The following is a 16060-nucleotide window of genomic DNA, read 5'->3' on the forward strand; positions in this document are numbered from 1 at the left end:
GAAACACCTAATAACTGGCCTTAGTAACAGACACCACACCACAATTCAAGTTAGATCACCGCCAAATCCAGTTGAATCGTTAATTTAACTGGCTCATGATGACTTGAGAGTCTAATTCGTTTACAGCTCTATTTTTGAAGGTGGGATCAAAACTATCATTTCAATGTAATCATTCTCAAGAGACAATATATACCTTCCACGTCCCAACAATCGTACCACCAATGCCCACTCAAGACGAGACGGAGGGCATAGTCGCTAACGGTCATCGTATTTTCAATTGTTCAGTTCTACAATCATAGGACTCGAACAATTTTGAGTGAAGGCTAACGTATGCTAAACTTGATTCAAAGGATATCGAAGATAAAATACTTCATACCATTTCGCAGCAAGACGGAGTTTACTTGCATTCATTCAAGAAATAGGCAAACATCACAGCGTTCCCCAAATTTATATCACAAAACTTTTTCTTGCGATGGTTAAAAAATCAACTTGGGATACACGCACAAAAATTGCTAGTAGAATGATTGGAAAATCTGAATAATAAGCCCAGGAAGCCAAGTTTCACAGATCACAAAGAGCTCTTACATAGTCCCCCTGAAAATTCATATTACAAAAAGCAAATATAGAAAAAAGACTACCAAAAAAACATAAAGAGGAGGAAAGAAAACAACTTGAAATCATCTAAACCTTCCTATAGATTCCACTATGGCGCGACCATCTGGCAAGACAATGGTAGTTAACAAGCAACCTTCGACACACGAATTTATCTCAAATGACCAATCTAAAAATTTATAACAGCCAAATCATAGTCTAGTAGGAATAGATAACCCTATAAAATCAAGACTAGCAAGAAGAAAACAGACGAGCCATCTGTCCAATTATATCAAGCAGAAGTCACCCATCATAATTGCGAGATCAGGTTGGAACACTGCGATTAACACAATTACTGTAAAAGACACTGAGAATACCACAGCAACATACAAACAGACACAGACCTAACGTCGCAATTTCATTTGTGCTCTCTACCTCAAGATGAACCAAAAACCCATGCTCAGCTGTCCTATGCTTAACATATGCTACAAGATAAGAAAGATATCTTTAGACCATGACAAAGTTATATAACATGCACCACTTCATAGCAGCATTAACTAGTGTTACTAATTATAAGAAGTTAGAACAAACTACATACCTGCAAATTGATTTAGAAAACTATTATGCAGCTTTTAAGGAACAAAATTTTGACTAATAAAAGCAGAGCCAATTGACCAATTGCATGATGAGTCTATTAATAATGTTCAAATCCATGCAGAAGAGCTAGACATGAGATGGAACACAATTTTATATGTAGGAAAATGTTAAATCAGCTAAGTGAAATGCCAATCTAATATCATATTTCAAACCCAGTCAGACCTTTATGCACCTTCAGACTGAGACGATGGTCATGAGATGGTTGTAGAAATGTCAACAAGAAGGTTATCATGCACAACAGACCAAATATAAACAAACAAGTTCTGGAGAAACTTAATAGAAAATAAAGTTCCAGACACAACCAAACAGGTGAGATCAAGCATGTAGGAAAAATTCTCTAAAGCTTAAACTTCTGTTTGAAGTTGATCATTTGAGTTATTTCAATGTGATGAAGGTTGCTTCACATATACCACGTCTTACCAGATAGACACAAACTAATGTGATAGCCAACTACGAATTACAAACAACACTGGAACAAAAGATGATCTGCAACTGGAAGTGCTATGTCTGGAAGTCCAAAGGTGAAGCTACTGGGGGTAACAAGATGTTAAAGCTTTAGCCTGTCAATCTGGAAACAAAGGAGCAAAAGGAAACGCAACTAAGGCACCATTTGATGGTTTAGTACAGCAACTAAAACCTAGAGTTTAGCATATCATAACTGAACAGTACATTATAATGTAAACACAATCTTACACACTCACTGCAAAAGGGATAGGTAAAAAGAATTCATGGACCTCCACCAGCCTTGCTCAAAACAGCTGCCTCCTGGAAATTCATCGAGAAAAATTAGCATAGAATACAGTTTTGCAGGAAAAAAAGGTTTGAGGTGAATTATCCATTGAAAATTGGCTTACTGTCTCTATGTTTCCCTCCCCATTAGCTGGTCCTAAGGAGGTAGACTGATTTTGCGAAAATCTGTAAGGTAACGTCAAGAAAATGTAAAATTAGATCCAGAGAGATGGATCATGACTCCAGTTGGCCCCAAAAAACAACACAAAAAAAAATTCTATTAAAAATTGCAGAAATGAGACGGACCTGATTGCTCTGGCCTTCTTTTTATCTTCCTCCACTGAATCAGGTTTAGAAGCCGGAGCAAACCTTGCAAGCCTAGCTTTCTTCTTCGCCTCCTCGTCAGCAGAAGTAGATTGAGCAAGCCCAAACCTGAGAAACAATAAAAAAAATATGAATAAGCTGGTCCACCAAAAAACAAAAAAAACCACCCTTTGTTTCTTTCCACGAATACGTGCCGACAAGAATGAAAAGTATAAACCTTTCAGCTCTGGCCTTCCTCTTGTTCTCCTCTGATTTCTTCGATGCTTCTGATCCATGAGAACCAGTCCCTGTGCCAAACCTGCAGTAAGGTGCTATCAAAACGACAAAACTAGTATAAAAACCCTCTATGGTTAATTATTAGAACCAAACGCACCAATGAAATCTTTCACTTCGCAATCAAAATTGAAAAGTCGACAAATAAAATCGGCCCAACTAAACCAATAAATCTCTCATGCTGTAATCAAAATTAAAGAGTTTACATATAATTGGTCCGTAAGAATATTAAGTAGCACGCACGATGCAACAGCAGCAAAACCCTGACACCAAGCTGCGCCAAATAATAGGGTCGAAATAAATAGTTACCTTTCGGCTCGAGAATTTCGTTTTTCTTCTTCGGATAACTGCACGGCCATTCCGAACCTCTCGGCTCTACGAATCTTCTTCTGAATGTCAGTCGCGGCACCACCGGCAGCAGCGTTCTCGCTTCCCGTCGCTGCAGCCTTGGTTTCGCCTCCGCCGCCGCCAGATGAAGCATTCGATGGTGCGTGAGTGGTGGTGAGTGGAGGAACATCTTCGGAGCGAGGCGATGAATTAGGGTCGGAAGGGTTAGGCTGGGGCTGAGGCTGAGGCTGAGGATGAGCTAGAGGCTTTTTAGGGTTTTCGACCTTGGATGCGGCCGTTGCTGTTGCCATTTTTTAGATGAGAGAGAAAAAGGGTGAGATAGCGTTACAGACACGCGCAGATGAATTCCACCACCGTCGAAGAAAACCAATTGATGCGGCTGGAATGAAATTGCGATTATGGTTGAGTTCGGAGACGCGGAGGTTTGCTTCTGCAAAGGATTCTTTGGAGATGATGAGAGTTGAAACCTTAAAAGGGCGTGAAAACAAGGAACCCAAATTGTAAGAACTGAGAAGCGTGGATCAAAACAAGGATATGTCGTGGAGTTCAGTGGATATTCCTCAGATATGTCTAATCCTATTGTAAGACTAGGCCCATATTTAGACGTACTGACTGGGTTGGGTCAGCCGAAATCTAGATTTTGTATAGCCCGGCCCATCCAGTTGTTCGTTTGATCAAAAAATCCTTCTCAAATTCATTTTCCAGCCCCAAAAAAAAAAGATCAAAAGAAACATGTAAAGCTTTGAATATATTATTTATAAAACAATAATGGGTAATTCATTTCAATTGGTATTCAACGAACATATGTATAGACAACGAATTCTAGCTTAAGTGGTGAGATGTTTCACCTATAATCGATGGATAAATCATGGATACGAGTCATCAAATAAGTAAGTGGTTTGAAAAGAAAAAAGGAGCATGTGTATATAAATTTGGGAAAGAATAAATTATTCTTGATCATTTTGAAAAGAAAAAATAATGAACATGTGTATATAAATTTGGAAAAGAAAAAATTATTCACATGAGAAATGCAAAAAAAATCGTAAAAAAGTTACAAGTTAATGAAATAAATTTGATGTGAGGATCTTTTTTTACACACAAAAAAAGAGTTAAGTTATATACACCGGTAATATATACACTAATGGGTATGAATGCATGCTATCTAATTTTAATTTGAATTTTAGTTCTTTTTTTTTTTTCTATGTGGCATGCATTTATATCCCCCCGTGTATACAAAGAGGAATTGAAAAAAAAAAAAAAAAAGTGTACTAATGAGCTCATTATGAATTTATCAATAATTATTAAATTTTTACATGTACTGTCTTCTCAAAAGAAAATTCTACTTTGTGCAATACAAAAGTTCGCTTTTATTTTTATAAGCAACTCTTTTTTCTTTTTTGAAATCTAAAAAAATTCTCGCAATGATACTTTGACATACGACAAGACGCGACAAGGACGTTATACAAGTTTGATATGCATTCCTTGAGTCCTTAAACTATTTTGTTTAAACTACCTTAAATAATTTCCATTACTTGTATATATATATATTTATATTTTGTTTATTTCTTGACATTAATACAATAGAAGGTCATGTAAAGAAGAGGAATAGATATATTCTATTAATAAGTCAAGCAAAATGGAGTAAATACTTACAAAATGCTTCCTCAATCCAAAATGTTTGTCATGCTTTTTTATTTTGGAATGTTTCAAAATAATTGTCATGTTACAAAAAGCATTTAGTCTCCATTTCGAATGTTATCCTTTTCTTTATTCGTACATATCTTATATTCAAATTCAAAAATTAGAATTTAAGGGGTAAATTGAAAAAAAAAGGTATAAACACAGTAATCAAAACAATGAGTGTGTTTTGATAGGAGCTTATTTGAAATATTAAAAAAGGTGATTGGAAAGGTCAAAAAGTGTATCGAAATTTATGTTTATTATCCAAGCAAATTATTTTTTCTCAAATCATCCCAACCCAAAACACAAACTATTTTTAAAAAGTTAGTTTGAAATTTGAAAGGTAAAATTCAAAAGAAAACTACAAGTATTGTAATCAAAGCACTATCATTTAAAAAGGTTGGATTTTCGAGAAGTAGCAATCATATTGGGATTGAATGAGGGAGTAGCATATAGGCATGATAAACGATATAATTAGTGTGTGGATAGTCAAATAATGGAAAAAATTATTTGCTTGTATCATAAATATAATTTTTAACACATTTTTTTTATATTTTCGATGACTTTTTTATCTCAAATATATCTCGTCATAAAAAGTGCTACAGTAATCATTTCAAATAATATTTTATCCAAAATACTTTTTTTCCCTTAAAATTGATGCCCGTGGGATTACAATATGTTACTGTTAAAAGCGAGAGATTGACCGAGTATTTTGCTCGTGGATAAATCCTTTGTATGTCCCCTCTCTTAATTGCCAAAGACTAATGAAATCCAAGAAGGATATGCTGCTTTTGGCTGTACTTCCACGCAGTTAAGCTGGAAAAGACTACCGTTGGGCAGTGGAAGGGGGACAATTTCATCACAAAACAAAAAGGCGGAGGCAATGAAAATGGCATCCATTGTTGTCTTAGCTCCAGTAATGCTGGAATTGGGATTTCTCAGAGCACCGCCAGTCCCTATTCCCCCAATTACTCGCCCAAGATGGGTTCCGTCGTTACAGTTTACCGCTTCTTCCTCACGATCTCATCTCTTATTTTCAGCAGGTCAGCTCCGCTAGTGCTCTAGCATAGCATCACTTTTACATCACTAACTAGGAATTAGCATTTCCGTTTTTGTTTGAATTGTAGGCGGGTACAATAATGGAAGGTGGTTCTATCCAGCAATTGCCTGCACCAGAAAAACCCAACAGGAGGAAAGTTCGTCTATTTCTGGTAACAACTTTGATTCTTCAAGTATTAATCATGCAAGAAAGTTAGCTCAAATATCTCCCTCACTCTCTCTCTCTCTCATGTCTGCGCCTCTCTTCTTTTATCTTTTAGCATGACTTATTTTGTACGGTGGTTCGATGAATTGGTCTTGGCTGCGGCAAAAGATAAACAAGATTGGCATAACTGAATGCGAGTGTTGGTGCTAGGCTTTTGAAATGATTGATGATTGCCATCATAAACAATTTGAGGCCTAGGAATTGAGCACCTTTGGTCCACAGCTGACATAGACCACACTACTCTTCTTTGACACCAACGTCCTCGGCCCCTGACTGCATTGAATTTGATATTGAACTAGTACTGAAATAGTAATGTTCCATCTTCACATATTAAGGAACAACGTATTTTCATTTGGAAATCCGTATGTAATATCGACACTAAAAAATGGGATAAAATTTGGCTAGTATAAAGCACTCCAACTTGCTTCAAGTGAAACGTGGCTTTAGGCTGAAATGGGTCTAAGCTAATAAGGTCTTGCTCCACCCTAGCTGCCAATATTTGAAAATGGAGATTTTGCATATCATATGGAGTTAAGAATATTGTTGCTTTTGCAAAGTGATGACTCTAAGTGTGAGAAAGAACTTTTTTTTGGTTTTTTTGGGGGGGGGGGGGGGGGGGTTGGGGTGTGGGGCAGGTTTCAGTTTTCGTGTTTATGTTGCATATGCATTACATCTCACCTTCCTATCTTGCATGGTTGCACAGCTTAGTGGTTTCTATGTCTTTCTGTTATTTATACCAACTGATTTTTGCCTCAAATTTGAATCGACTAAATTGGACGATTGCAATCTTATTTTACTTGTGAGAACTTGTGGCATTCTGAAGTATGTTCTTTTATTGCTGCTCATTTGCAATACTTACCCATTCATCTGCACCACCTGAAATAGTCTCTTAACTACACTTCCCAGTTTAGGGTATTTAGCCTCAAGGTTTTCCAGGTTATTTTCACAGTCAACATTTTTCCAAATTATTCACTCATTATGATCTCTTTTCACAAGTAGTATGACTTTTGAAATTCTTCACAGAGGGGGAGACTGGAAGTGCACCATCTAGAAATGACATAAATGATGTAAAGAAATCTCACAATATTTCTTCTGATGGTAATTCACAACGAGAGGCACAAAAACCTGAAAATTATGTCTCTTCTGTCAGAACTGTTGCTTTATGTGTAAGTACCATGAAAGTTATTTATATTTACTGTACTTTGAAAGTCATCTAGTGAACCACGAATTGAAGTCAAAGCAGTCAACTTTTTTTTTTTTAGGTGTTCTCAGCAGTGGCATTTGGTGTTGCTTTAGGATTCAAAGATGGAGTTGACAAGGCATCTGAGTTTTTTGCTGGGTATGTTATAGCAGCAATTATTGAGTTTTTTAGCCTTATGATTTTGGCTGAAAAAGAAAATACCAAAACAAATTTTGCATTTCCCTCTTCCTTTTCTGACACCATTTATTTTTTAAACTTATTACATTGTGTTAAGATGTTACAACCCGTATACGAGGATGTAAAAACTGACCTACAGCACAAAGATTGAAAGTTTTTTTCAAAATTATAGATCGTCAAAATCAGATCCATGTCGGCCATTCCTCAGTGGCAAGTTATACTTAAATTTCTCTTTGGCTGTTTGGTCACCATTAGAATTTACCATTAAAGCATCACACAGAAATTGATTACTGCTTTTGCTACAATAAATCAAATTACTTTGTCAGCTCTTTTGCTTGTCCTAACGACTACTTTCACATTTAGATGCACATCAGAACACGTCATCCTTTTATTCTACTATTTAATTTTCATACTGGTTGTAGAGCCTCAACGTCAATTCATCTTTCCTACTCTTTTTAGTGCAAAAAGTTCCAAAAATTTAGAAGGTTGAAAAGTTCAGAGGCATATATCTTGTAGTAAAATTCAAGAAGTAGGAGTTTAAGTGGCTATCTAGGTCCTGATCTGCATTTAGGAGAACATTCAACTTTGAAGCATTTAGGTGAAAAATGAAGAGTAATGCTCTATTAGAATATATAGACAGAGTTATGAAGTAAGATTGTTTTTGGTAAGATTTACAAATCTGTGAAGAAGGTAATGATGAAAAGCTCTAGGAATTCTACCAAGCTTAATTGAACAGCTATTCCCAAAGGCTGCTCAATGTGCCTAAGTAATTTCACACTGTTTCACCCATATGGAATTTCATGTTGAGAATTCTTGTAACTTTATGAGGGCATACAACAAATTCAGCTAACTTTTAGTAATTATGATTCGAGAAAAGAAATGAAATAAGTGTTCTTGCCTCGTGGGATAAGTACAGTTACAAACTGTGGACTAAGAAAACACTGAAAAATAGAAAAGGTGCCGTTAACTCATGAGGAATAAAATCTCAAGAACTAACTTAAACAATTTTGGCGAGTAAATTGGTGTACTAAAAATTTCCTAAAGAACCAAAAATTTGGTCTACATATCTGTGTACAAATGTGACCTTTCAGTGTGTATGAATGTCTGATCATTGCCCGTCACATTCTTACAGTTTCTGCCTATACTTCCAGGAGTTTCCTGAACTTGATACAATTGAGATATGAGTGTTTTCACTTTCAGGTACTTACTGGAGCAAAGTTTGTCAGTTGACAATCTGTTTGTCTTTGTTTTGATCTTCAAGTACTTCAAAGTTCCGCTCATGTATCAGGTGCTGATTGGACGTCACCTGTTCCACTCTCACAGTTCTTCTTCTCATTTTCCTCTTAGCTCTAGGTTCAGCTTTTGTTGGGTTCCTTGAGTAATATATCATGCTGAATTTCTACATTTTGCTTTGCAATATAGAATCGGGTGCTGTCCTACGGTATTGCTGGTGCTATATTCTTCAGATTGTCGCTGATACTTCTTGGAACAGCCACACTTCAGGTTCTTCATCACCATGACAAACATATGAAGACGCACACACTTGTTTACTTATCCCAAAGATTGATACTTAAATATGTGTGCCACTTATCCCACATGCTGAGTTCATTGTTTCTCTGATCTACTCTTAGAGGTTCGAGGTGGTAAACCTACTGTTGGCTGCAATACTATTGTACTCCGCGTTCAAGGTGCAATTTATGTTCTTATCACATATAGTTGCCATGGATTGTATAGTACTTTGACTTCCTTGTAAATCGTTGAATAGAGCTAGTTTTTTAGATGACTTATTACTTGGTCCTTCTCTGCTTCTTATACCACTTTACATATTGGCTTCTAACTAAGTACTAAAACAGATTCACCTTATATTATAATTGGTTGGCCATATCAGAGATTACTATCCACTTGGAACCAAGACCCTCAACAGCTTGAACTAATATTAGTTAGGTAAATGGTCTCCTTATTGTTCTTCTGAGTAGGAATACTATATTATGCAAGATGAAATAACTTCTCCTGCTCAGAACAATTGGATGTCCTTGTGATTTTCTTTTATTTCTTGAAATATATTAATAAATCAGGTTTGGCTCATTAATTGTGCATGTATGCCCATACGCACATATAAAAAAACACATGTATACATATTCACATTCACATCTCTAATAGGGTTCTTAGGACATGCATTTACGTTCTTGAATTGCTGATTATTTCCATTTTAAACCCATGCTATTTGTATTGTTGATTTTGCAGAGTAACTTCAATTCATGTTCTTGAATCGGCATGTTTTCTATCTTTTCCCTATAATCTCGTACTTTAGTCTTGCTTATTCACTAGTAAATTCATGATTACATTGCTCTTCTTGTCTCACTGTAGCTGTTTGCAGAGGAAGAGGAAGATAGTGATCTATCTGATAATTTCATAGTGAAGACATGCCAGAAATTCATCCCTGTAACTTGTAATGTGTTCTTACTTTTGAACTTATTCCTTTCCATGTCTACACTCCTGAGTTGCTAGTTTGTCCTAAGGGGTTTCTTCTTTTTAATAATTAAGCATTGATATGTGACTGATTCATTGTTGGTAATAAGCATAAAATTGTGAAACTTTTTATTTCTATACCTCGAGCAAGCTTTTCTTTTCTGCTGGCCCAGTGGCAACATCTCATGTTATCCACTATTGGCTAAATGCAGCCATGCTCACAATGAACTGGTCTTCAGCAATATACCTCTTTACAACATGCCCTTTTCATTTTTCCTATATTGTGCATCGTATTAACCTTTCACCATTTTAGATTGTGGCAAAAAGATGGGAGAGATCTTCACTACATATTGTTGCATTCTTTCCTAATCGCAGAAATTCTGAGTCCTTTCTTTTTCTACTGTTTCAGCAAATTATGATGGGAACCGATTTCTGACAATTCAGGATGGCGCGTGGAAAGTAAGTCTTTCTGCAATATGTTGGATTTAAAAATTTACATCTGCTGTCCAAGACTTTACTTCAACACTTACATTTGTCAAAATCCTACTGCACACAGTGGCTTGGTATACAGGCACATGAAACTGCATACAGGGATCTTATTTATTATTATTAATTTTTTTTTACATGAGCCTTGGACATCTGTATTCTCTGAAGTTGGAAGCAACTTTTTCTTAAATAGATATGTTTCTGATTCCTAAGACGTGTCCACATTTTTGGCAGGCTACTCCTTTGCTTCTGACCGTAGCTGTTATTGAACTCAGTGATATTGCATTCGCAGTATGTCTTCATTTCCCTTATTCACGCAATGAAGAGTTTCTAAAGTTTGAGGTTTGAGCAGGATGAATTTTTCTTTATCTCTCAGGTCGATTCAATACCAGCAGTTTTTGGAGTAACAAGAGACCCTTTTATAGTATTCACATCCAACCTTTTTGCCATTCTAGGTACATTCTTAATTCTAGCAGTTAGTGGTTCTGCGATAAAACAGGGTTGTTGTGCACTGAAATCCACCTCTATTTGGATGACATGAAGTTCTGCCCAAAATATAGTATGTTATGCTCAATACAACTATTCTTGAACAACTTCTCTGTTGTTCCTTTTCAGATTTTGAGGTTATAGCTCCCATATCAGTGATGAAGAGTCACCAAGTTATGACATTTTTCTTTAAAGTCTCATCTCTGTGATCTAATCGCATGAGATGAGATATGCGCCATGTCTACCGAGGACTATGACCTTTATCTGCTTTTTGCAGGTTTAAGATCATTATATTCACTCATTTCAGAAAGTATGGCGGAATTGGACTATTTACAGGTGACGTCGCCGCATCTGTATTCGTTTTTTAGGTGCCCTGTCTGTGTCGTTGTTGAAGTGAAAGTTCTTTGTGGTTCATTCTTCACTTCATGCAGTAGCATTTCGATTAGCATTGCTAGCAGGAGAGCGTGCTGCAAAATTAATGCTTTCATCTAATTACCTGTTTTCTTGATCAGCCTGCCATTGGTGTTGTTTTGAGCTTTATTGGATTCAAGATGATCCTTGACTTCTTTGGTGGGTCTTCTGCGTACACACTATCCCATTTCCTCTCCGTCTATTCATTCAAATTTCATCAAATTCGTTATATAAAATTTTCTCTGTAGGTTACCATGTATCAACCGAGGTTTCGCTGGGCTTTGTTGCTACATCGCTCAGTGCCGGAGTGTTGTTGAGTCTGCTGAAGAAGACCGAGTAGGGAGGGTGAAAATAGAACAGCGAGATAGCGTGATTGCGTAGATGTGTTGGTCGTGGGTTCTGCAGCCTTTCTTGTAGATCAGATGAACGCTGACAAATTTTGATGCTGATCATACATTTACAACACTAGTTCACAATGAAAAATGCAAATCATCTATAATTTGTTAAAGAATGAGATTTCGTGTATAAAAATAAATTTGTTGGTGGATTAAACTCCTTAAATCATTGGATTTGTACTTGTAGTCATCATTAAAGTAATGAATTATATCTTTCTGTTTTTGTTTTTTTGTTGTTTAGTTAAGAACTGCTATAAAAAGAAATCTTACTTTTAAGAACATGCGTAAATTAACTTTTTACAAATGATCGGGGGTAAAAGCAAATTTTTTCTAAATTTCAAATTTTCATTTGTCGGTAAGGGTAAAATTATAATAAACTGAGTAAAATCAAGATCTAATAATGATATTGAATGGAAGGTAAAGATAAAATAGAACATATTTGTTGTTTTTTTTTTAATATGGAATATAACAACAATAATATTCACATAACGAATAGAAGTAATAACTTCTTCTGGCAGTTCTTTCGACTTTGTTTTGAGTTCTCAATAAAAGGGTGCTGGCCTGCGGACCCCCCCCCCCCCCCCCCCCTCCGCCACCAAAACAGAAAATAGTGGGTAGCTGATAGGACTTATTGGTTGGTAGCGTCCATTGAAACGCTAAGGCGGCTTGTCACGGTTTTGTGTGCCGTGACGTGCCCACTTAAACGTGACTAAAGATTTTCACTTTTGTTTGGACAGTGTATTATTTGAACAGTAGAACTGCCCTTACTGAACACAGGCTGAACTTGCCTTTTAACCGGTACGCGAGCGAGGGCCTCTACTCAGCCAGTTTTCCACCTGGTATAGCTTTACGAATTCTATTCGGATGGGATACTAAAATTTTAAAAAAAATACTGATAATCAAAATAAATAGAGAAAATTTCTATTCGTGGGGATTATGGAATGGAGCTGCCAATCTCATCCTGCCATGTTTCAGAATTTAGCCTCAAACACTATTCCATCATCTGTAGATAACTACTCTTAAATATTTACTCCATTTTGTTTGTTTGAAGTTTGCAGTAGGCAGAATGTATGGTTCCAGAAATGCTGGTTACATACATTCTCGCATGCAAGAAGGAGGAAAAGAAAGATGACTGCCGTTTGACAACAGAAAAAAGAGAGAAACAAAGAAAATAAAGCAAGAGCAACTCTGGCGACTAGACTGCATTCCTTTCCTTTGCGTCACTGCTGGCGACAAGTGGAGCAAAGCAAATTGAGAAGGTTGGAGAATGGAAGTCCAACATTCCATCTGCTGCCGCCTGTGCACTGTACTCCTTCGTCTCCTATAAAGCTGCCCCCGGGCGATCATCCTTCTCTCACCTCCTCCTCCGCCTCCTCCCCGTCCTCCTCCTTTCTCAGCCATTCCGAAGCTCTGATTCTGCGATCGCTCAACAAACAATTTCAACTAGTAATGGCCGCTCCGTAAGTCCTTTTTCCTCGCTCCCTGAGCTGGAAATACTACTATGATGAGACTTTTCAATCTTTTTCTGAATAGAGCTGTGAATAATAACTTCAATTGTGCACCGCTACTATCTTGCAGAAGCGTGATAGAGGTCCTTCCTCCATCTTTGGATTCCACATCTGAACCACCGCCTCTCTTCGATGGGAACACTAGGTACACACATTCTTCCTCCTCCTCTTCAATGTTATGGTTCGTCATTTGTGTTTTCCTTCTTTCTTTTTTCTTTTTTTTTTTAATAAATATTTATTTCCTTTCTTTTTCTGCCTTCATATTTTTTCCCCCTTAATATGTATTGTGTATAATTTGATACTTGTGTATAAGTGCGCTGTGTAATACGGATGTGTCTATTTTTTCTGGAAGGTTGTATATAAATTACATGTGCCCATATGCTCAGCGTCCCTGGATTGCCAGGAACTATAAGGTTTGTCAAATGCCCCGACTTTTCGGTTCTGGTCATATAGTGACTGCTGATTAACTAGCACCTAGTTTTCTGAGGTTAAATATTTCTCTCTCTCTCTCTCTCTCTTTTTTTTAGGTAATTTAATTAAAGGTTATTTTCCCCTTTATGCAGGGTCTGCAAGAAAAGATTAAGTTGGTTGCAATTGACCTCCAAAACAGGCCCGCTTGGTACAAGGAAAAAGTTTACCCTGAAAACAAGGTGATCCCCTCTCTGGAACCTTCAAATCATCATAATAATAATGATGCAATTTACTTGAATCAAAGAATTTTTCTTTTCAGTGGTGAATTGTAAATAAAATTGCTGAGTGAATCTGATAGCTAATTGTGTTTGGTTTCCCATAGGTGCCATCCTTGGAGCACAACGGTAAGGTGATCGGAGAGAGCCTGGATTTGATCAAGTATATCGATGAGAACTTTGAAGGGCCGCGTCTCCTACCTGATGTAAGACTTCAAGAAACCATCGCTATTTATTCTTGATCGATGGATGTTCTTCCGTGTCTATTTCTCCCTCCCAATACATGGGTGAAGCTGGAATGTTGATTTTGAAATTGCAGGACGCTGAGAAGCAGAAATTTGCTGAAGAGGTGATAGCCTACAGTGATACATTTGTGAGAACAGAGTATGCGTCTTTCAAAGCAGAGGACCCTGTGAAAGAAGCTGGCGGTGGTTTTGATTACTTGGAAGCAGCTCTCCAGAAATTTGATGATGGCCCTTTCTTCCTGGGTCAGACCATAAGCCTGCCGGACATTACTTATGCTCCATTTGTCGAGAGGTTCAAGGGCTTCTTTGAAGATGTGTGGAAGTATGATATCACATCGGGCAGGCCTGCATTGGCGGCATGGGTTGAAGAGATCAACAAGATTGATGCTTACAAGCAAACAAAATGTGATATTAACAAGACCATTCAGCTCTACAAGATTCGTTTTATGGGTGAAAAGTGAATTTTAGATTTTTCCCTTAATGAGCGGTTTGACCAAATTCCGTTCTGTAATAGAGTGTGTTTGTATTACTATTTTTATCTGATGAATTCCTCGTATCTAGTTTAGTTGGTTTGCTTTGAAATGTGGCAGTATCGTATGTTTCGCCCAGAAAAGGTGATCCTTTTTTTTTTTTTAATAAATTTTCCTGTACCTTGAGTTGGAATGATGCAAATTTGGAATAAAATTTTTAGTGTCTTAAATGGGCTCTTCTTTTTTTTTTTTTTGATCTAGTAGAATTATAAAATTATGAACGTTAGTTGCGTATTTAATATAGTTACTCATTCTTTGAAGGGGACGATGAGAAATTTATAATCACAAAATAAGAGGGGGTTGGGTTCACTTCCTTTGATACTAAATTTACATTCTATCCATTATTCCGAATTATTGTATTAACACTTTTATGATTTGAAGTATGTGGGATGAGAAAGTTATTGAAAAACGTGTTTGTATTGCGAATAAATAAATTTGAAAAGTGTATTTGAGATGTTTTTAGTTTTTCTTACTAATCTATACATGGAAGGAATAAAACAAATTTTCTTGATATTGTCTTTTATTTATTGATGAAAGTTGGTTTTCTTTAGTTATAAAATGACTTCTAGTAATCAAATGATGCAAAAAAGGTTGAATAATCGACATTCATATGCATATTTTGGATTTCAATTTAAAATGTATCAAAGCTTTGCGTGTGTGTTTTTCAATCCTTTTAAAATCCTCGCAATGGTTCTTAGTGCTATTAGCAAAACTTATCATACATATATATACACACATACATACACAAGTAATTATTAATCTCTCTTACATTTATGTAATTTTCTCAATTAATCTTACTACTCAAAAATTCTAACACCTGAACTATATTTTAATAAGCGCTCATTGAGCACCTGTTATGTTGATCCATGCTAAATGTAAATAACTAATGGTAAGTAGTATCAATGTACATACTCTCATTATTTTGTTATGGACTAATTTTGTATATCTTTCTATGTATAAAGGGTGAGCATCCTTTAATGTCAAAATTTGTTGTCAATTAATAAATTGCTTAATATACCATTCATCTTTTAGACTTCTACAACCCACTTCCCCTTCTTCCTCATACTTAATCGCTTTTCTTTCTCTCGAGGAAAATATTCAGTACAATTTCCTCTAAACTACCACTAACCCGTGATACTCATACTATATTTTAAAAAGTGATAAAGGTAAAAGTTTTCTCAACCTGTGTTCCTCTAATTAATTTGGTATTCATTTGTCTTTTTAAAAATTATTTATTGATTAGTTTCTTCTTAATATGCACACACATAATCTTACCCCGTTAGTGAGTTACGTGCATGACAATTAATTTAAATATAAATTTTATATATACCACGTTATGGTAATACATATTAAAATGGTCAAACTCACTTTTTAATATAACATAATACTAGTGGGCGGGGCATATATTATGTGTATGCATATTTTAGAAAAAGGTAAATAATAAAAAAGATATGAAATAAAAAATTAGTTAGAGAGATTTTTTGCAAGAAATGCATTAATCAATTAAGATCAGTTAAGATATTTGGTGTGGCCTGAGTGTAGTTTAGCTTTTCCCGTGTAAATGCCTATCGTCGAAAAATTAAGATCAGTTAAGATGTGT

At 36.1% G+C, this 16060-nt stretch overlaps 3 protein-coding genes across 6 annotated transcripts; 2 read left to right on the forward strand and 1 right to left on the reverse strand.

The window, feature by feature from the left end:
* Nucleotides 1-513: 513 nt before the first annotated feature.
* On the reverse strand, nt 514-3424 carry LOC113774625 (protein MODIFIER OF SNC1 11-like). Of its 2 annotated transcripts, none has more exons than XM_027319198.1 (6): nt 2884-3424; nt 2519-2599; nt 2284-2409; nt 2103-2163; nt 1950-2013; nt 514-1816 (listed from the first exon to the last, which is right to left on the reverse strand). In XM_027319198.1, the coding sequence occupies exons 1-5, from the start codon at nt 3210-3212 to the stop codon at nt 1975-1977; spliced, it is 636 nt and encodes a 211-aa protein (XP_027174999.1). In that variant the 5' UTR covers nt 3213-3424; the 3' UTR covers nt 514-1816; nt 1950-1974. The 2 variants fall into 2 exon arrangements, with proteins under 2 accessions (XP_027174999.1, XP_027175001.1); XM_027319200.1 differs by having other exon boundaries at nt 1942-2013.
* Nucleotides 3425-5372: 1948 nt separating this feature from the next.
* On the forward strand, nt 5373-11714 carry LOC113775027 (thylakoid membrane protein TERC, chloroplastic-like). 3 transcript variants are annotated; one of them, XM_027319739.1, is made up of 14 exons: nt 5373-5645; nt 5730-5813; nt 6890-7032; nt 7129-7205; nt 8445-8532; nt 8667-8747; nt 8876-8932; nt 9612-9693; nt 10123-10172; nt 10434-10490; nt 10576-10654; nt 10963-11021; nt 11198-11255; nt 11345-11714. In XM_027319739.1, exons 1-14 carry the CDS (start codon nt 5486-5488, stop codon nt 11434-11436), a joined length of 1167 nt encoding a protein of 388 aa, XP_027175540.1. In that variant the 5' UTR covers nt 5373-5485; the 3' UTR covers nt 11437-11714. The 3 variants fall into 3 exon arrangements, with proteins under 3 accessions (XP_027175540.1, XP_027175541.1, XP_027175542.1); XM_027319740.1 differs by having other exon boundaries at nt 10963-11053; nt 11345-11436; XM_027319741.1 differs by lacking the exons at nt 10963-11021; nt 11198-11255; nt 11345-11714 and adding an exon at nt 10815-10956.
* Nucleotides 11715-12743: 1029 nt separating this feature from the next.
* On the forward strand, nt 12744-14601 carry LOC113775827 (glutathione S-transferase L3-like). Its single transcript, XM_027320847.1, has 6 exons — nt 12744-12951; nt 13070-13144; nt 13352-13412; nt 13563-13649; nt 13793-13891; nt 14005-14601. Exons 1-6 carry the CDS (start codon nt 12941-12943, stop codon nt 14389-14391), a joined length of 720 nt encoding a protein of 239 aa, XP_027176648.1. The 5' UTR covers nt 12744-12940; the 3' UTR covers nt 14392-14601.
* Nucleotides 14602-16060: the final 1459 nt, after the last annotated feature.

The sequence above is a fragment of the Coffea eugenioides genome, chromosome 6 (assembly GCF_003713205.1).
Source record: "Coffea eugenioides isolate CCC68of chromosome 6, Ceug_1.0, whole genome shotgun sequence".
In the NCBI taxonomy this organism is placed as follows: domain Eukaryota; kingdom Viridiplantae; phylum Streptophyta; class Magnoliopsida; order Gentianales; family Rubiaceae; genus Coffea; species Coffea eugenioides.